We start from the raw sequence: 22,744 nt of genomic DNA, 5'->3' as shown, positions 1-22,744 counted from the left end.
TGTTAAGAATTTCAGTTCAGACAATGTTAAAAAATTCAGTTGTCACATTACTCTGTTGGGTGGGAAAAGGCCTGAAAAATACAGATGCATCTTCGTCGTCGTCATCATCATCATCATCGTGATCATCATCATCATCATCATCATCATCATCATCATCATCATCATCATCCTTCTTATTATACGATGTGAATTATGCTCAGTATTAATAATCTCCAGTCCTCTTAAAGGTGACAGGAGAACAATAGTGCCTTATTACCTTGGTGCTGGCGATGTACATCCCTGTTGTGTTCAGCCTGTGCTTCACCTGTTGGACATTGTACACCTGCAGCACATCATTGCCAGCGAACTGAAACCAAGGGTTACTTTTATTTGTTATGTAATAATCAAAGGTATTTGAGTGAAAAACATATGCAACAAAGTTATCTTGATCTGAAATATGAGCAAATGAGGTCACTTAGCAAGAACTACATCAAGCCTTATACATCAATGCATTGCTGTCCTCTTCCACAAAGTTATCATAGACCTTGACCATCTTTACTCACACACTTCAACACGGACTTATGACAGTAGTAGAGCTAAGATTGGTTTGTGAAACCGGTCCTGGTCTGAACTTACTTGGCTTGGACAAACTGGTAAAAGTCTGTACTTACTTCAATGTCATTGGTCTGCTGGCAGTGTTCAAAGAAGTCAATAGGGAATGTCACCACCCCTGCTGGGCGTCCTGGAACCAGTCAATGAATGCATCGAGTTATATTTCAGATTATTCAGTTTTCCTTCCATGAACATGAACAACAACAACCACAACATCAAATTATCTAACACATGACATACAGAAAACATTTTCCATATGAACAATTTTAAAAGTATGGGTAAATCTGTAATTTTCAATATGGCTGCCATGGCGACCATTTTGAAATCCTGTCATGATCTGTTAGGCAAATGACAATGCTTTATTATCAGTAAGGTGAGGTGAGGTGAAATTGGGTTTAACGTAGTGCTTGAGAATATTTCGCTCATTTGACGACGTGCATGTGTATGTGCGGCTGCTTGTACTAGCCCAGATTGAAGCTGGTTTTATAGTGCTAGCCTACTGAGATACCATGCCGCAGTGAAGCATGAATACCCCACTCAGACACATTATTCTGACTCCGAGTCGACCAGTCCTTGTTGTACCCATTAATGCCGAGCGCCAGGCAGGGCCAACAGGTACCATATTTTAACGTCTTTTGGTATGACGTGGTCGGGGATCGAACCCGCGACCTACCACTCTCTCGGTGGACGCTCTAACCACTACACCATGGAACAACAACAACAACAACCACAACAGCAATGTCATTATCAGTAAGGGAATTCTGTGTACATATGCAAGTGTTAACAAACTGTACACACAAAATGGCATGATAAAGAAGACTGAAACAGAACTGAACTGAATCATTTAAGAGACTGGTTGTTTGGATAAAGTTGGTTAAGTGCATACTTGATTTTTCATAAAAAATGGTCAGGTTATGCAATAATTTTAAGATGTTCTAGGCAAATTATCCATCTTCAGTCACAGGCCTTTTTACTTTAGAGATGATGTTGAAAATGTGAAACTATGCAATCAACTGATGGAAAGAGCTAAGAAAGCTATAATCACAGAAACTGACCTGATTTGCTGGACTTCTTCTTCTTGGCTGGTTTGAGTACTGCTATGGGACTCTGAGGCTGGAGATAGGGAGACAGCCAGTAGTTGGTGTTGTCCACGTTGGCCATGTAGATACGGAGGCTGCCATCCTCACACAGGAGGATCATGGTGGTGCGTTGCTGGAACACACGACACTCACATCTACATTGTGTAGGATTATCTAGGACTGGGATCATGGGCAGGGTCATGGGCAGGGGCAGGGGCTGGGGCAGGAATAGGACCAGGGCAGGGCAGGGATTCCCCTAATGTTAAAGGCTTTATGTACTTGAATGTTTAAGGATACATGTCATCCAAAATACACAATGAAAACAGAATCTATTATAAACTTGATCACCTTCCTATCAAGTGAAGTTGTACATAGGTTTACTAACATCATTTAGAATCAGCCACATTAAACAATGAGTACAATCAACACCCTCCTGAGTGTCCCTTGCTTCTTAACAGTTCTGATTCATCACAGTTAAATGTTACTGGAAAACCCAAAGTGATCCAGGTCAGAACCGCCAGACAGACAAGGATACTATTGAAGCCAAATCTGGATCTAAAAACTACAAACAGCAGATCAGTGCAAGTCTAAGGGAGAGAACTCTGCACACCCTCTTCACACAGCAGATCAGTGATTTCTTACCTGGTCAGTGTTGGAAGCAACATGCCTCATGGCCACTACATCTTGTATCTGAAAATAAACATAATATGATTGCAGCTATCCATTGTCAAAGTTATACCAACTTATGTGACGTATGTGAGGGTCCAACTTTCCAGAATTACAGCGTTGACTGTAAGATATATATTGATGAGATAGGTTGAGACAGTGCTACAAGTCTAGACATGTGAGGGACAAGAGAAATGGTACCACTTTTCTAAAATGTGGTTACAACTTCAATCCTCTTGGTTAAATATTAGCAGAATGAAGTCAATTATGCACACACTTTTTCATCACTTATTAATAATCATATAATAAAGACAACATGTCCTCCAGCAAGTAAGGGGCTGATCCACAAAATGTCAATACAATTACAGTAGTCAGAAGTCTGTGCTGAACAACAGAGTTTCATGATCTGACAATTTGTGGATCTGAGCCACATTCAACTCACATATCTTATCATAGACTAAAAACCACATTCAACTCACATATCTTATCATAGACTAAAAACCACATTCAACTCACATATCTTATCATAGACTAAAAGCCACATTCAACTCGCACATCTTATCATAGACTAAAAACCATATTCAACTCACACATCTTATCATAGACTAAAAACCACATTCAACTCACACATCTTATCAAATCTTATCATAGACTAAAAACCACATTCAACTCACATATCTTATCATAGACTAAAAACCACATTCAACTCACATATCTTATCATAGACTAAAAACCACATTCAACTCGCATATCTTATCATAGACTAAAAAACACATTCAACTCACATATCTCAGCAAACACAATATCTCAAGACTACAGAAAGTACAGAATACAGCTGCAAGAATTATTTCTCGGAAGACTAAATCTGATCACATCTCTCCTGTTCTCAAAGCCTTACATTGGTTGCCTATTCAACAGAGAATCGACTTCAAACTACTCTGCATCACTTTCCGCTGTCTCCGCAATCAAGCTCCAGAATATCTCACCGAACTCATCACAGAATACATTCCATCAAGATCACTCCGGTCCCAGAATCAGCACCTACTATAAGTTCCCAAATTCCACCTAGTTTCGTATGGGAAAAGGGCTTTCTCCTATGTTGCACCAACTCTTTGGAACTCTTTACCTTTAGATATCAAACTATGTGAATCTCTCTCAACTTTCAAGTCAAAAGTTAAAACTCACCTGTTTCAAAGTGCCTATGATTGACTCTTTTACTCAATTCTTTTCAGCGCATTGAGCATTCATAAGTGTGTGGACATTTGCGCTTTATAAGTGACATTATTATTATTATTATCTTATCATGGACTAAAAACCACATTCAACTCGCATATCTTATCATAGACTAAAAACCACATTCAATTCACATATCTTATCATAGACTAAAAACCATATTCAACTCGCATATCTTATCATAGACTAAAAAACACATTCAACTCACATATCTCAGCAAACACAATATCTCAAGACTACAGAAAGTACAGAATACAGCTGCAAGAATTATTTCTCGGAAGACTAAATCTGATCACATCTTTCCTGTTCTCAAAGCCTTACATTGGTTGCCTATTCAACAGAGAATCAACTTCAAACTACTCTGCATCACTTTCCGCTGTCTCCGCAATCAAGCTCCAGAATATCTCACCGAACTCATCACAGAATATATTCCATCAAGATCACTCCGGTCCCAGAATCAGCACCTACTATAAGTTCCCAAATTCCACCTAGTTTCGTATGGGAAAAGGGCTTTCTCCTATGTTGCACCAACTCTTTGGAACTCTTTACCTTTAGATATCAAACTATGTGAATCTCTCTCAACTTTCAAGTCAAAAGTTAAAACTCACCTGTTTCAAAGTGCCTATGATTGACTCTTTTACTCAATTCTTTTCAGCGCATTGAGCATTCATAAATGTGTGGACATTTGTGCTTTATAAGTGACATTATTATTATTATCTTATCATGGACTAAAAACCACATTCAACTCGCATATCTTATCATAGACTAAAAACCACATTCAATTCACATATCTTATCATAGACTAAAAACCATATTCAACTCGCACATCTTATCATAGACTAAAAACCACATTCAACACACCATCTTATCAAATCTTATCATAGACTAAAAACCACATTCAACTCACATATCTTATCATAGACTAAAAACCACATTCAACTCACATATCTTATCATAGACTAAAAACCACATTCAACTCACATATCTTATCATAGACTAAAAACCACATTCAACTCGCATATCTTATTATAGACTAAAAACACATTCAACTCACATATCTTATCATAGACTAAAAACCACATTCAACTCACATATCTTATCATGGATTAAAAACAGTTATAGCGCTATGGGTGTTCTGCCCAGGGCAACGAACCACAAGTCGATCTTACTACCAAGATGACTGAAAATCCTATATGTTTTATATCAACAAAGAAAATTTAACCAAACCTGAAGAGGTTTTCAATTCTTTGAAGAGAGTCGTCCTTGGGGTACATATTATGCATTTTCCGGCTGAAAAATGTCCTGTGACAGTTGTATCAATGTTTTTTGAATAAAAAGATTGAACAATAAATAAACTCTTTTATTTATTATACGGTCCCTACCTCACGGAGTTACCTCCCTTAGCGCATGCGCACCAACTGGGTAGGCTCCTAGACCCGTATCATCATTCCTTCTGCTGAATATATCAGTGAACAGAATTGCGGGGAGGCGGGAGGCCCTACCCCAAGGACGACTCTCTTCAAAGAATTGAAAACCTCTTCAGGTTTGGTTAATTCTTTTTCAGAGAGATCGTCCTTGGGGTACATATTATGCATAAACACAGACTCCCAAAGACCGGAGGCCAGGGAGGAGGGAATTCTGTCCAAGCACACACAAATATAGCGATCGTATCATGGAAAAAAATTGAACAGACGCCATAACACTCACCTGTCACTTGTCCCAGTTTCGCTTCCGCGAGAGGCATTATGGGAGGGGAACTGACAGGGAGGAATTGTACTCAAAGACGACCTCCATTTAGCATAATGAGACAACGCACATAGTGTGAATGTCAATAAAGCCCCACCCACGAAGTGTCTATTAGTGAGCACCGTAGGGGGGAATGCAAATACCGCTCACAATCGACAAATAACTCCTAAGAGAATCGAAAGGGGGTACATGTTCTCTGAGTGAGCTCACAGTAGCAGACATGTCAATAATACAAATATTGTACAGTAGCGTCAAAACAGACCAATAAACCAAGACTCACTCGGTCAGGGTGGCAGGACACTGTCCACTGGAGAGAACAGTACGGCCAAAGCTCGCACGATTACGGGAATGCGTATCGAGCTGATAATGCCGTGATAAACGTGCTTGGCCGGCTCCAAATAGCGGCAGAGCAGATCTCTTCAATGGGGAGTGCCGATGCAAAAGCTTTTGATGCGGCTACTGCCCTGACCGAGTGAGCCTTCAACCCCTCAGGGGGAGGCTTGCCCTTAGCCTGATAAGCAGCACAAATACACGAAACTAGCCAGCGAGACAAAGTCTGCTTGCTCGCTGGCAGACCAGCCTTCCCGCCACCGTAACAACAGAACAGCTGGGTACCCGTACGGATTCCCTGCGTTCGTTTGATATAGACTTTGAGCGTCTTACGGACATCCAACGGGTGAGTGCTCAGAGGAGTGGTCCCCGATGTGGAAGGCTGGGTAAGAGTAGGAAGTTCGATAGGAGCTGTCACATGGAAAGCGTGGATCGACCTTCGGTCGGTAAGTATCTGGGAGGCGAATACTGACACGATCCGCGGTGAAACACAGTCAGCGGTCGGTCGGACGACATAGCATGTAAATCGCCGACCCTACGTCCAGATGTTACCGCCACCAAAAACACAGCTTTCCAAGTTAACAACTGAATGGAAATAGCCGATAGGTGTGAGAAAGTTGGACCGACAGCCAATCGAAAGCACAATTGACAAATCCCAAGGTGGACTGGTTCGCCTGAGCGCAGGTCGAATCCGCTCCGCCAGCAAGAAAGCGCTTGACGAGAGGGTGCTGCCCCAGAAGAGCACCATCGACAGGGGTGTGAAAAGTGGAAATAGCGTGGAGTAGCCACGAATGGTCGAAGCCGCCAGGCCTTCTTCCAAACGAGCTTGCAAAACTCCAATACTCGGACTAAATCCGCAGAAAAGGGATCTGCAATGCCCCTATCTGAACACCAGCGCGCATAGCGGACCACCTATCCTCGTGACTGAACGCTTTGTCTAATCCCCGCCCGAAGCCAGAATTGTGTCTGCAACTGCTGCAGGAATTCGCTGCGCCTCGAGGTTAGACCTGACAGAGGCCAAGCCACCCACTGAACTGTGGATTTGGGTGGGCGCCCGCTCTGAGTGAGAATGTCCGGTCAGAAGGTAATAGAACAGGAGGCTGAGCCAGAAACCTGAGAATTACCGAAACCAGCTCTGTGACGGCCAAAGCGGTGCCAGTAGCACAAGTAGCCGAGCTGGCTGGGTGGACAGCTGTGAAAGGACACGGGAATGAGTGGTAACGGCGGAACGCCCAGAGCACTTTGCCCGCCCAATCCAGCAGGAAGGCCGGCAGCCAACGCCCCTGGGTCCGTATCCGAGCAGAACACGGTGTCTGATGCGCCCCGCCGGACGCAAACAGATCCACCTGGAACGACCCGCATAACTGGGAGATTACTCTGAAAATCTGCCTGTCGAAAGCATCCACTGCAAGGGCCAGGATCCGCGAGAGAGCGATCTGCTCGCACGCTCTCCAGCCCCGGAGATAAACAGGGAGTACCTGACAGTCGCGACTGGATCGCACCAGAGGAGAAAGTCCCACGCCCCGGAGGAGCCGCTGGGGACACCGCGCCTCCCTGCTTCAGGATGTACGACATGGCCGCCTGGTTGTCCAACTGAAGACGGACTACCTGGCCACGGACATGCTCTCTGAAGCCGAATACCAACCGCACAGCTCTCAGTTCCAACACGCTGATGTGAAGGTGGGCTTCGCTTCGACCAGAGTCCGGATGCCGACAGACTGCCCAGAACACCCCCAGCCCGTGAGGGACGATCGGTCTGAACTGTGAGAGCTGGCGCCGGGATTTCCAAGGGATCCCCTGGTGAGATTCCCCGACATTTGTCCACCACTGAAGGTGAGGTGTCAACCACTCGGGACTGTGAGACTGCGCCCAGATCCTCCGCGGTGAGTCCACAGCCGAGCCAAAGCTTGCTGTATAGGACGATCCTCAACCGCCTCGCCACACTACAGAGATCGCCGCCGCCATATGGCCCAGTAGACGGAGCCAAGTCCGTGCTGGTGCCTGGGGCTGGGAGAGGAATGAAGATACCATCTCCGAACTCTGGTGATCCGTCGGGCGACAAGGAAACGAGATCCTTGTTCGCTTGAATCGCGCCCAAGAAAACCAAGTCCTGGGTGGGTACCAGGTCGGATTTCTTGAGGTTGATGATCCACCCCAGTCGAAGTTAGAATGTCTATCACTGTGTGAGTAGCATCTTGACTCGCTGGCTGAGTTAGTGCTCCGAGCAACCAGTCGCCTAGGTAAGGGTAACAACGCCTTCCTTGCTTAACGAGCTAGGGTAGCTGGGACTAACATGAGCTTGGTGAACACCCTTGGGGCAGTCGATATGCCAAGGGGAGCACCCTGAATTGGTAACACATCCCGTCAGAAGAGAACCGAAGGTACTGCTTGAACGATGGATGTATTGGTACATGCAGATACGCGATCCTTTAGGTCGATTGACGGAGCCAATCGCCGGGCTGAACAGATGAGATCACCGAGCGCAGTGTCTCCATCTTGAAGGATGGTACTTTAGCATGCGATTCAACCCCTTGAGGTTGAGAATCGGACGGAACCCGCCGCCTTTTCTCGGACGAGGAAGTACGCGGAGTAAAAATCCCGCCTGTTCTCTCTCCGGTGGAATGCGCCGATTGGCGGACTTGTCCAGCAGAGCCTGAACTTCGTCAAGCAATATGTCCGCCCTGGCTTGACATGACGGCACCGGAGTGCGACGATGCCGTGAAGTCGGGCGGACCTCGCCCACAGTGGTAATGGCCTATGCTGACCGTGGCCAGCACCTGCTGTTGTTGGTAGCCTTCTCCCATTCCGCAGGAATAGAGAGAGGCGGCCTCCCACTGGGATATGGGGTAGGAGCTGCGGCGCGGACCCTAGTAGCGAGCTGACTGGGTGTGACACACGGCTTGAGCGCAGCCTGATGGGTTAACGGGAGGTCGGGCAGACCTCCCGCGCCGCGCCAAAAGGCTGGGAGCTAGTCGAGGACTGCTCCTTGCCCCTACCCTTGGCGGACCTGTTCCTCCGCCTACCCCTACCAAGCGGCCGAAGCCAGCCGGCAGACTCGGGCGTAGGCTGCACCCCGGCGGAGGAAGGTGGAACGGGAGCGGGAGCGAGACACCCGCGGGTGCTCCAACAAGGCCTTAGAATCCTTGAAGGAGGTAGCTGCAGCAGCAGCCTCCCGTATGACCTGCTGGGCCCCTGGAAAGAGGGTCGCCCCAGACGGAAAGGGAGGGCCAGCAAGGTCTGCTGCTGTGCCGCTGCCGAAAGTACCTAGACGCCGACAGCCACAGCTTGCGATCCCCATGACTGCGCGCATCATCACCGCCGACGCTGCAGACCGCAAAGAGTCGCCACAGGTGGGCCTGCACTTCCGAGAGCTGACGGAGCAGCACGATTACGCGCTAAACGCCGCCAGCATGCCCCTCCGCCCAGGGCCGACCTCTGAATAGAGGAGAGGTAGGCCTCGTGGACCACCACCCTGACCTGCTGCATCGCTGCTCCGCAGACCTCCTCAGAGGTCCGGGCACGCGCGTCGCAGGGGGGCCCGCGAGGGCAAAAGGTGGAGGAGGCGCTCTTGCCGAGCAGCCGGAGCTGCTCCGAGGAAGCCGAGCCCCCAGGGCGACGGAAGTGAACACGCACTCGCCAACGATGGGAACTACAAACAGGAGTCCTCCCTGCTGGTAGCGCCGCGACGAGATCCGCAAGTCGAACCGACTCGGGCACCAGACAAGAGGGGATCAACCACGCCTGAGACCAACGAAGGCAAAATGCGGAGCTGCGCCTCGCGCAGGGTTGCCGAGGGCAAACGCCGCCAGGCAAGCGAACTCAGCCGAGTCCACGCAACCCACAGGCACCGCGGCTTGGGTAGGCCTCGCAATTCTTTTGCCGGACCTCCCGCAGAGCCGGCAAAACGGAAGCCTCCGCCATGCTCCTCAACCTCCCTAAGCTCCATTGCCTCGGCGCTCGAGCCCGAAGTCAGAGGCTGGGTCTCCTCCAAAGAGGACCCTAACCCCGACCCGGTGGGCTGCCTAACGCTAGGAAGCACAGAAAGGGAAGAGCAGACAGACTGCTCCACGCCGGCGCCAGCAGGCGTGCATGGACCTCGTCCCGGAGACGCTGGAGGCAGGCCAGGCAGAACTGGTGCCTCCGCTCATGGGGCGGGAGGCGCAGGGACCGGAACACCAGGAATACTCAACGGTCCCCGCGCCAACTCCGAGAGGGGACTGGGAGCACCTCCTCCGGCAGCCGAGGCGCCCGGACCCGGCCAGAGGCAACGGGTCAACAGACGCCTCAAGGCTGAGGGATCGAGCCGAGCCCGGCGATCCCACCCCTGATTCTCCGCCTCGGCCCGAGTGAGCTGGGAACTCCTGGCGGAGACCTCCAACTGACTCACCTAAACGAGGGACTTCACAGAGTCCATATGCTGCTGAAACAAGGTTTCCATTATCGACATGTCAAAGCCACCAGTACTGGCGGGAGAGGGGTTTGGCCACGGATTTTTCCCTTTTTGACGGCTTTTAGCCTTAGACGGGGACCTAAGGCCAGTTCCCCCCACCCTTCACGATCTCCCCGTAGAAGAGCCGTGATCCGCCGCCTCTCCTCTTTGGGCCCGGGAAAACCCAAGACATATTGGACAAGATTCCGCGATCGCGGTCCCGCCTTCTCGAGACAGGCAACGATTGTTCATGCCTGTCGCCCGCGGAATACTTTGTCCACAGACCTAACAGGATGAAAAGGCCTGAAAGCAAACACGCAAGCATGTAGCTAACAGCGCCAGCAGCATATAAACACGAGAAAACATTGAAAAATACGTGAAGGTTACCACGGAAAGTAATAGTTGGTTTTAATACTCAATATTACGATCATTATGGCACGCTAAACTTCCCGCCATGGCAGAGCAACACGTATGCGAAACCACGGAAAGTTCGCAGATTAGAATTAATACAAAGTCACAATTATGAAACAACCAACTGTAAAGCTTTACTGTTCCTTTTCATAAGCAAATAAAGACCATACATACAGGTGGTGTTTGAGACATATTCAATTTCTGGTTCGCCAGAAAGTTCAGCTGCGTCCGCTCATGAAGTATTACATACGCCTGTTCATGGCAGTGACAGCAGAAGGAATGATGATACGGGTCTAGGAGCCTACCCAGTTGGTGCGCATGCTTAAGGGAGGTAACTCCGTGAGGTAGGGACCGATAATAAATAAAAGAGTTTATTTATTGTTCAATCTTTTATTCAAAAACATTGATACAACTGTCACAGGACATTTTTCAGCCGGAAAATGCATAATATGTACCCCAAGGACGATCTCTATGAAAAAGAAATGTTGGAGGTCTGCGCCATGCAGTATAGGAGGCCAGTGTGACCTGCCACCTCTGACCACTGAACTAGGGGCTGGTAGTTGTTACCTCCCTTGCCTCCACCATTGGAACTGAAATATGCACGCATTTTCTCATCAGATGGTAACTACCAGTCAGCTGTACTACAAGACAAGTGACGAGTATGTTTTGTCATAAAGACTGACTGACTGAGTTTGGTTTATACCGCTTTTAGCAATATTCCAGCAACATCATGGGGACACCAGAAATGGGACATTGTACCCATGTGGGGATTGAAGTGGACGAGCCAATGCTTTAACCATTAGGCTACCCCACCGCCCCTTGTCATAAAGAATTGAATGAGTGAGTCAGTGAGTTTTACGCTGCTTTTAGCAATATTCCAGCAATATGACGGCTGGGGACACCAGAAATGGGCTTCACATATTGTGCCCATGTGGGGAACCGAACCCGGCTCTTTGGGGTGACAAGCGAACGCTATAACCACTAAGCTATCCCACCTCCCCGACTTTGGTATAAGCTGCTTTTAGCAATATTCCAGCAATATCATGGCAAGACACCTGAAATGGGCTTCACATAATGTAACCATGTGAGTAATCAAAGCTGGGCCTTCAGTGTGAACGTTTTAACACCAGGGCTACCCTACTGCCCCCATCATGCACGAGGATAGATACCACTGTTTTTCCCTACCGGGAATATTCACTGACATAACTCTCACCTCTTGAAGCTGATGGGGAACAGGTTCGTCACTTGTGTCAGCTCCTTGGACACCGGGGCAACAAAGCTCTTGCCTGCAAATATCAAAACAGCTGTACCATCTCACACCTCGTCTACTAAAATGTTTTGGGTTTCAACACAAGCTAATTCATCGGCAAACATTTGTCAACCAAAGAAAATGTAACCTTGCCTAAAAGCAAATATAGCCACGAGGTGAGAACAATGGCGAGACTCGGGATGATTTGATGACTATACCTTGTGTGTAGCTGAAGAACAACAGCTGCAGGGCGTGAGAGTAGAACACAGACACGCCTCCTCCTGCCACCTGACCATTGTTATCCTGGAACACAGATGGACATGCAATTTAATCTCAGTTTCCCTCAAAATTGGCTGGAGCAAAATCTTTTGCATTTTCATGTCTTTGTACCAGAGGTAAACTAAGCATATTCCATCTCTGCTGTCAGATGATGTTGTTGATATGGAAATGCCATGTACAGCACTTCTACCAGCCTCCATCAACAGGGTGTCAACGCAGATAGATATCCCTTCTAGGACTAAGCCTGAGGTCTGCATGTTTGACCTCGAGGACGTTGGTGATGTAGAAAGGGCCATGCATAGCACTTCTACCAGCCTCCATCAACTGGGCGTCAACGCAGATAGGCATCCCTTCTAGGACTAAGCCTGAGGTCTGCATGTTTGACCTCAAGGACGTTAGTGATGTAGAAAGGGCCATGCATAGCACTTCTACCAGCCTCCATCAACTGGGTCTCAACACAGATAGGCATCCCTTCTAGGACTTACCTTGAGGTCCGCATGTTTGACCTCGAGGACGTTGGTGATGTAGAAGGGTCCATGTACAGCACTGCTGCAGTCCTCCATCAGCTGGGTGTAGATGTAGCCAGTGGATGCCATCAGTACTATGTAGCATCCGTCCTCGGTGTACACGAATGTGGCGTCACGGATCTTACCACTTGGCAGTAGGAAGTAGTACTGAGGGCTGATAGCGTCAAGGCCAAGGTCGTATATCTGCAAGTATGGCATTAAGTATTCAGACAATGTCTCAATGTTCCTGAAGTTGACAGCATGTATGTTCAACAATGGAAAAACTCAGTGGAAAGAATTCAGTGAGAGCATGTTAACAGAAAAATAGTGTCCACTATTGGTAGGGATCACATTGTATGTAGTAGTATAGGTAATGGGGAGAAAAACCGTTGGAGGTGCACCAATGTTAAAGCAATGGCACAAAACCCTGTGGAGGCCCTCACCGACTACTTTTTCTGTGTATTGGACTACTTTTTGTCCATTCTCAGTATACAGAAAAATACAACACACACATCAATGTTCAAACTTTCGCGATTGAGTAAATGACAGTTCCACCTTTCAAACAGTTATCAAAGTGTTAGTATGTTAATGATCCTACCTTGACAAAGTCAGCAGTGACCACAGCAAGTTCAGTCTGGGAGCCTGGCAGCCATATTGCCTGGAAAACACAATGAAACATTTCCTGTATTTCCTACTTGGGCTGTTATGTAATTAATACATGACGTAATGCAACCTCAAATTCATAGCTGTCATCCCCATGAGGATTCAACGGCACAATAGCTCCCCAGCATGAGATCAGAGTGAGTGAGTGAGTGAGTTTAGTTTTACGCCACACTCAGCAATATTCCAGCTATATGGCGGTGGTCTGGAAATAATCGAGCCTGGACCAGACAATCCAGGGATCAACAGCATGAACATCGATCTACGCAATTGGGAACCGATGACATGTGTCAACCAAGTCAGTGAGCCTGACCACCCGATCCCGTTAGTAGCCTCTTACGACAAACATGGGTTACTGAAGGCCAATATTCTATCCTCGACTTTCACGGGTGCATGAGATCAGAAGTGGCTAAGAGAGAGACAAGTAAGAAGAGACCAGTTAGATTATAGACAAATTTTATGGATTACAACTTGTTTATTTCGTCAGTGTGATGTTTCGATACAGATGCTTGTACCGTTGGGTATTGAAATAAAGAAGTTGTAATCCATAAAGTTTGTCTAAATTGTACTTAACAACTTCTAAAATGCCACTCAAAGAAGGGATCAGTTAGACATAATGTGCACAAGAAACTTCACATAATAGCTTTGAAATCATGCATTATTCCAGCTATATGATTCTGGCCTGTAGATATTCATATCTGGGTGAGAAAATTCATGGCTGATATGATGTAGAACGATTCACACCATAGGGGTATGATGACATGCCTTCAACAAAGTCACAGTGTCTGAGTTCCCAATCCACTTAGACTCCGATAAAGACCAGCATAAGCTGCTGGGGAGCTATTCCAACCTGCAACCTCTAGAGTATCACGGTATGATGACACAATCAGACAAATCACAGCCCACCCAATCCCCATTTAGTTGCCTGTCGCAACAAGCAATACATTAACATCATCGCAAGAAGAACATAAATATCAGTTATTTTCCTGTAATCCTGAAGATCTTTTACCTTGATGATGAAGTTTCCAGTGGCCAGAGATGGGTGCAGAACAAGATGGTCTGCCACAGTGCCTGAGCTGGTGAAGGTCAAAACATGGCAATCCTAGGTGAAAAAGTGAAATTCCATTAGAATAGAGGGAGATATTTGAAAAGAATTTCTGTAATATAATTGCATTTCATCTTCGAATTAGAGGTGAAGGGAGGTAAAATTGGGTGATATCTTTTTCAACATGCAACATGCAGGGATGTCTTTTCAGCTGATAGTACTAGTCTGCAAGTCTACAGTGCTTCCACTGTAATATACAAGTTGTTCATATATATATATATATATATATATATATACTATTATCCTTCCTCACTAAGACACATCAGTTCTTGTACTATCCCTATACTGCCAAGTGCAGAGCAAGGTAACATAAAGTACCATTTTCTAACATGTTTTGGTATGGAATTGAACAAAGAGTATTCCTCTCCTCAGACAGATCCTGTATTTGCGGGACCAAGGAACTGCTCATTTGGGGGGAAACCTATGTGATCATAATGACTAGATGGTAGACTAACCAGTTTGGTAATTCTATCAAGAACAGGTATAAAGGTAGGGAAACAAAACTCATATTCAAGGGAGCAATCTAGGACTCAAACTCATTATCAGCAGATCCTGGTGTACTGATTTCTCTCATATGGTGGTTTTGAGTGAGTGAGTGAGTTGGGTTTTATGCCGCTTTTAGCAATATTCCAGCAATATCATGGCAGGGGAAATCAGAAATGGGCTTCAAACATTGCACTCATGTGGGGAATCAAACTTGGGTCTTTGGCGTGATGAGTGAATGCTTTAACCACTAGGCTACCCCACTGCCCTTTATAAATGGTGGTTTGACTTGTATGTACTTCTCTGTCATTTTCAACTGTGAGATATTGTATCTTTTATTTCTTGGAAAAAAGATTAAATAGATGTATTTTGCAGCTTTAGTAAAAGCTGTCAACCCATGTTAGAAAGTGTAATGATAAGTCATCTCACCTTGAGTCCACACACAGCAAGGAAGTCTTCATTACATGGGTTGCCTGTGATGGATAAAACTGTGAATGGGATCGGTGCTGAGGACAGTCTCTGAAAATACAAGAGCTCAGTCATCAGTACATACATAGACAGTATATTTAGTACAGATAGTAACACAGAGAGGGCACAGAAACCCTCAGACTGTATTCAGCACCCTGTCAGGTTTGTTCACACTGTTCCTGCTTATCTTACTCCTGCACCCTATTGTTGTTTAATTCCATGGCAGTGGTTGGTACATCATCATGGCTGGACAAGACAATCCAGTGACTGTCATCACATTGATGACATGCAATCAACCAAGTCAGTGAGCCTTGACCACACAATCTAATTGCACAACATGGAATTCACCATAAGAACATAGCCCTAACAGGATTGGTTGGTTAGACTGTAATTGTGTATCAGTGAATGAGTGAGTTTAGTTTTTCGACGCTTTTAGCAATATTCCAGCAATATCACGGCTGGGAACACCAGAAATGAGCTTCACACATTGTACCCATGTGGGGAATCTAACCCAGGTCTTCGGCGTGACGACCGGACGCTTTAACCACTAGGCTATAACCCACAGACCCTTAATTGTGTATCAAGAAACAATAATGGCATTGATTGATGCACACAATATTGATAACTGGATTGTCTGGCCCAGAAGCAATTATAACACAGCTAGATGACTTCTATTAGAGGCATTAAAAGTTGGAGCAGTAAGGGAGGATGTCATCGATTTTTGTACTGTTGTTTACAGTATTTTGAGTTCAACAAGCACTTAGAGTGATGGATTTAGTTTGTCAAGCACTTACAGTGAGGGTGAGCTTCTTCTTGCTTGAGTCAGCCTGTTTGAGGAGAGCGGACAGCTGGAGGATGGTGATCTTGCCCTTCTCATGACTGATGGCCAGGTGCTGTCTCTTGCCGTGGGGCGAGGACAACACACACATAGCAACACGACGCAGCATATGGGCGGTGATCAGCTGGCGGATTGTCTGCCCTTGTTCCCCGCTGTAGTTCATCCTCACGTTCTCAAAGGCTCCTTCCTGGGATCCAAGTGTCACCGTCTGGAAAGTGTTAATGCACACCACATTACTGATTTCGGAGACTCAATGTTCCATCACAATCTCTAGTATTCCAGCTGTGTCATAGTGGCCTACAAATTACTGACTGGGCAACGCAAAGCTTTGAATTCCATGTGCACACTATTAGCTATATCATACACTGAAATCCTAATACGTCCGAACTTATGACAAGCATGGACTAATGGGACTTATTCTGCCCAGGAGTCATCAGTGGGTTCAATTAAATGGAATTAGGGACTGTTCATAATTTATGGCTAGGGCGTGATGATGATTTTTATGGAGAAGCATGTACAATGTGAATGATCCCCCCTAAAATGTATGTACAAAATAAGTGATACCCCCCTGCATGTCATGTACAAAATCAATGACTCCCCCCTCCCCTTTCCATAATTTCTAAGCATAATTTTAAACATATTTATAAGTACAAAATTGCTGACCCCCCTAGTACGTGTGTAAAAAATTGCTGACACCCCCAGAACAAAATGGGTGACCCCACCTTAAAATCATCATCACCCCCTAGCCATGAATTATGAATGGCCCCTTACATGAAATTAAATTTAATATGGAAATGTCAAAAGAGAAGCACTGGTTGTAAGTGTTGGATTTTAATCATATTAACCTCTAAGTCACAATATGAGGACATATTGATGCACAGTTATTTTTGATGCAATCCACTGTACATGGTGTTAGGAATTTTAAAAGACTTATAACTAACACTGTAGGACTTTGTTAAAATTTTCAGACATAAACTCTCCCACGAAATGAGTGAGAGAGTGAGTTGGGTTTACACCGCTTTTAGCAATATTCCACCAATATCACTGCGGGGGACACCAGGAATGGGCTTCACGCATTTTCTATGAAATGACAATGGGTTACTTTACACTTGGGACTAATCATCAACACAAGTTGATTATTTGATATCAAAGACGTTTGGGTGAGACACATTTTGATATGAAATATATCATCATGATAACAGTATAAACCACAAATACATACCATGAGCTGTTCCGAGGCTGGTTCTATTTTCTTGGAGAGGGAGTGTAGTTCCTGCAGGGCCCTCTGAGCTCGTGCAGTAGACCCCATGGGGGACATGTCCTGGTAGTTCTCTATCAGTGGCGGCAGGATCTTCTCCAACATCTCCAGCACCGTTGTCACTGTGTTAGCACTCTCCTGGAACATACAACAGGTGCTTGTCCTGCATTAGACTGTATAGTGGACACAGTTCTAGAAACATGGACTGACGTTATATTCTTTGTCACCATTAACAGGAAAACATTACATGTTTTGGCTTCAGTGGCCTACTGGTTAATGAGATGTAAACAATCCCTGACTGAGCTAACACATAATTTACTCAACATGCAGGCCATATCACACTACAGTGAATGAGCTAATAAGGACATTTTCATCAGAAATCCATTAAATCACTGCAGGGGACACAACAGATGGACCTTGTCCATCCAACATTTTGTTTGTTATGTAACGCTGCACTCAGCAATATTCCAGCTATATGGCGGCGGTCTGTAAATAATCGAGTCTGGACCAGACAATCCAGTGAGCAACATCATGAGCATCGATCTCCTCAACTGGGATACGATGAAATGTATGAATCAGTTCAGTGAGCCTGACCACCCGATCCTGTTAGTCGCATGGGCTGTGTAAGACCAATTCTAAGACAGATTTTCACGGATTAGCCAGCTAACAAGATCCTCTCTTTCCTCACCATCTGTGACAGGAGACTATCTCTGCAGTTTTCAATCTGTCTACACAGAGCTTCACGAGCCTTGTTGCTCATCTCAGTGGTCTTCATCATCTCGCTTGCCTTGTCGTCTATGGATGGGGACGACAGTCGGCGCCGGAGGGAGCTTGGTTGAACTGTGTCCATTGAGAATGGTGACTGGGCTGGTCCACTGCCACTACAGTCTAGCCCACTCTGGGCTGTCCTCTTGACCAATGCCTGTGAACAGACAGAACCATAATCATTGCATCTTAATTCTAATCTGTCTGTTATACATCACAAGCACTGAATCACAAAGTACACTGTACTGACACTCCATCCATTAGTCTAATGGAGCAAACTTTGGTGTGGTGAGGTGATCTCAGCTTATAGCTCAAATTGAACACTAAAATCAACAGAAAAAGATGCTGAGAGCGAAATTTGGGCTTGTGGACACAAAGGTGATGTCACAACTTGCTATCAATGCAAAGAAACAAAGAATTGGGTTAAGGAAATTGTGACAAAAGGAAATTCAGTTTACATAATTCCTACCCATGTTTTACAAATCAGCCATGATCAATGTTTACCCAAATAGAGGACTCTAGCATCTGAAAGTCTACAGCTGAATAAGCCTACCTTGCAGCTACCATCCTCCTTGGCACCACAGTCACAGAAGAAAGACCCAAACTTGGCATATGTCAGATCATGGTCTTTGTGGCAGACCTTGGCACAGATCGTGCACACGCCAACTCCATCGACCATCTTACAGGTGTGACAGTGGTACCTGCAACACAAAACAACAAGACTTAAAATAATGTCCCACAACTCATATGGTCATGGACTGACTGACTGACTGAATTTGGTTTTACGGCGCTTTTAGCAATGTCCCAGCAACATCACGGCGGGGGACACCAGAAATGGGCTTCACAAATTGTACCCATGTGCGGATTCGAACCCGGGTCTTCGGCATGAAGAGCCAACGCTTTAACCACTAGGCTACCCCACCGCCCCTATTGTCATGGAAACAAAGCAAGAACAAGAACTAGGAAACTGCCTTCCTTAATGCTATGATCAAGGTAGTTTAACGCTATCATCCAGGTTGTTTCATGCTAAAACCAACATTGTTTAATGCTAAAATCGATGTTGTTTAATGCTACCATCAAGGTAGTTGTAAACTATGATCAACACTGTTAAATGCTGTCATCAAGATTGTTAAATGCTATCATCAAGATTGTTAAATGCTATCATCAAGATTGTTAAATGCTATCATCAAGATTGTTAAATGCTGTCATCAAGATTGTTAAATGCTGTCATCAAGATTGTTAAATGCTGTCATCAAGATTGTTAAATGCTATCATCAAGATTGTTAAATGCTATCATCAAGATTGTTAAATGCTATCATCAAGATTGTTAAATGCTGTCAAATGCTATCATCAAGATTGTTAAATGCTGTCATCAAGATTGTTAAATGCTATCATCAAGATTGTTAAATGCTGTCATCAAGATTGTTAAATGCTATCATCAAGATTGTTAAATGCTATCATCAAGATTGTTAAATGCTATCATCAAGATTGTTAAATGCTATCATCAAGATTGTTAAATGCTATCATCAAGATTGTTAAATGCTATCATCAAGATTGTTAAATGCTATCATCAAGATTGTTAAATGCTATCATCAAGATTGTTAAATGCTATCATCAAGATTGTTAAATGCTATCATCAAGATTGTTAAATGCTATCATCAAGATTGTTAAATGCTATCATGTTGTTAAATGCTATCATCAAGATTGTTAAATGCTATCATCAAGATTGTTAAATGCTATCATCAAGATTGTTAAATGCTATCATCAAGATTGTTAAAATCATCAAGATTGTTAAATCATCAAGATTGTTAAATGCTATCATCAAGATTGTTAAATGCTATCATCAAGATTGTTAAATGCTATCATCAAGATTGTTAAATGCTGTCATCAAGATTGTTAAATGCTATCATCAAGATTGTTAAATGCTATCATCAAGATTGTTAAAGATTGTTAAATGCTGTCATCAAGATTGTTAAATGCTATCATCAAGATTGTTAAATGCTATCATCAAGATTGTTAAATGCTATCATCAAGATTGTTAAATGCTATCATCAAGATTGTTAAATGCTATCATCAAGATTGTTAAATGCTATCATCAAGATTGTTAAATGCTATCATCAAGATTGTTAAATGCTATCATCAAGATTGTTAAATGCTGTCATCAAGATTGTTAAATGCTATCATCAAGATTGTTAAATGCTATCATCAAGATTGTTAAATGCTATCATCAAGATTGTTAAATGCTGTCATCAAGATTGTTAAATGCTGTCATCAAGATTGTTAAATGCAAGATTGTTAAATGCATCATCAAGATTGTTAAATGCTATCATCAAGATTGTTAAATGCTATCATCAAGATTGTTGTTAAATGCTGTCATCAAGATTGTTAAATGCTGTCATCAAGATTGTTAAATGCTATCATCAAGATTGTTAAATGCTGTCATCAAGATTGTTAAATGCTATCATCAAATTGTTAAATTGTCATCAAATTGTTAAATGCTGTCATCAAGATTGTTAAATGCTATCATCAAGATTGTTAAATGCTATCATCAAGATTGTTAAATGCTATCATCAAGATTGTTAAATGCTATCATCAAGATTGTTAAATGCTATCATCAAGATTGTTAAATGCTGTCATCAAGATTGTTAAATGCTATCATCAAGATTGTTAAATGCTATCATCAAGATTGTTAAATGCTATCATCAAGATTGTTAAATGCTGTCATCAAGATTGTTAAACAAGTCATCAAGATTGTTAAATGCTGTCATCAAGATTGTTAAATGCTATCATCAAGATTGTTATCATCAATGCTGTCATCAAGATTGTTAAATGCTATCATCAAGATTGTTAAATGCTATCATCAAGATTGTTAAATGATCATCAAGTTGTTAAATGCTATCATCAAGATTGTTAAATGCTGTCATCAAGATTGTTAAATGCTATCATCAAGTTGTTAAATGCTATCATCAAGATTGTTAAATGCTATCATCAAGATTGTTAAATGCTGTCATCAAGATTGTTAAATGCTATCATCAAGATTGTTAAATGCTATCATCAAGATTGTTAAATGCTGTCATCAAGAGTTGTTAAATGCTCATCAATCATGCTATCATCAAGATTGTTAAATGCTGTCATCAAGATTGTTAAATGCTATCATCAAGATTGTTAAATGCTATCATCAAGATTGTTAAATGCTGTCATCAAGATTGTTAAATGCTGTCATCAAGATTGTTAAATGCTATCATCAAGATTGTTAAATGCTGTCATCAAGATTGTTAAATGCTGTCATCAAGATTGTTAAATGCTGTCATCAAGATTGTTAAATGCTATCATCAAGATTGTTAAATGCTATCATCAAGATTGTTAAATGCTGTCACCAAGGTTGTTTAAAGCTCATCTTTTCAAGGAAGTTAAAAGCTATAAAGATTGTTTAATACTGTCACCAGGATTGTTTGATGCTATCATCAATGTTGTTAAATGCTAGTAGCAATATTGTTCAATGGTGCATCAGCAATATGGCTTAAAGTAGCAGTGGCAATATTGTAAAAGGCAGCATCAGTAAATGTTGCTCAATGCTAACATTTTAATATTATGCACCAGAAATGTTGTTTAAATACTGCATGATCAATGTTGTTGTAATACTGCAATGATTTTCAATACTGTGCCATTAATGTTGTTCAATGCTGCAATAGGAATATTCTATAATGCTACACAAATACTTTTTAAATGGTGCATCAGCAATGTTGTTTCGATGTGCAACAAAAACAACAGTATCAATGTTGTTCGATACTATATGAGCAGCTTTCTTGGATGCAGCATCATCAGTATTATTTACACCGCATCAACACTTGCTGTTTTTGCTGCACCAGGACAAGTGTCCAACTGACCAGTGTTGGTTCATGAACTCCTTCTGCGTGATGGTGAAGGTGCACAGCTTGTTGTTCAGGGACTCCTCATCCTGAAACAGAGATGATCCAAGTGTTAGTGATAGTACTACCTTTAATAACACACAAAACAAAGAACTCATGAATAACTGTTTTGTTCAATAAATAACAAAATCAAAGTTGCAGTTTGATTGCTTTCAAAATAAGAATAAAACACCCCACCTATTCAATTGAGCAAAGATTACTCAAAATCAATCTGCAATCACACTGATTTTTTCCTATTTCTATTTTGTTGGTTGTTTAAGGACACAATCAGCAATATTTAATCTAATGATTGCAGCATGTAAATGACTGAGTCTGAACAGACAATCGAGTGATTAACATCATGAGCACTGATCTAAACTTCAACCAATCAAACACACACTAATAATAATAATAATAATAATAATAATAATCTACTTCTATAGCGCCGAGTTCCAGCTAGGCTGCTCACAGGCACTTGTGCAGTTCAGTCTATTTCATTTCAAATAGGTGTGTCTTTAAATGTTTTCGAAAAGTTTGTAGACTTGGGGCGGATTTTAGTGACATAGGGAGGTTGTTCCATAGCATGGGAGCTGCACATTCAAAGCAGCGGTCCCCGTATTTGGTCCTGGATGGTCTGGTGATAAGCAGATCTTTATCTTGTGATCTAAGGGTTCTTGTTGGTCTATGGTTGTTAAGAAGAGATGACAAGTAAGATGGAGCAGTGTTGGTCTTCAGGCACT

General features: G+C 43.6%; 1 protein-coding gene across 1 annotated transcript in view; it reads right to left on the bottom strand.

The window, feature by feature from the left end:
• Positions 1–22,744, bottom strand: part of LOC124275905 (E3 ubiquitin-protein ligase UBR4-like) — a 171,897-nt gene that overhangs the window by 84,790 nt on the left and 64,363 nt on the right. The window contains 17 exon segments of the mRNA XM_046711589.1: positions 257–346; positions 651–721; positions 1,647–1,803; positions 2,313–2,360; positions 9,531–9,567; positions 10,905–11,075; positions 11,699–11,771; positions 11,953–12,037; positions 12,499–12,723; positions 13,118–13,177; positions 14,189–14,281; positions 15,197–15,286; positions 16,030–16,281; positions 17,296–17,469; positions 18,020–18,253; positions 18,650–18,797; positions 21,984–22,054. Coding sequence (XP_046567545.1) covers positions 257–346; positions 651–721; positions 1,647–1,803; positions 2,313–2,360; positions 9,531–9,567; positions 10,905–11,075; positions 11,699–11,771; positions 11,953–12,037; positions 12,499–12,723; positions 13,118–13,177; positions 14,189–14,281; positions 15,197–15,286; positions 16,030–16,281; positions 17,296–17,469; positions 18,020–18,253; positions 18,650–18,797; positions 21,984–22,054 — 2,079 coding nt within the window.

The sequence above is a fragment of the Haliotis rubra genome, unplaced genomic scaffold, assembly GCF_003918875.1.
Source record: "Haliotis rubra isolate DU_JTF1 unplaced genomic scaffold, ASM391887v1 Scf204, whole genome shotgun sequence".
NCBI classification, from domain to species: domain Eukaryota; kingdom Metazoa; phylum Mollusca; class Gastropoda; order Lepetellida; family Haliotidae; genus Haliotis; species Haliotis rubra.
This window is presented reverse-complemented; position numbering and strand designations above follow the sequence as displayed.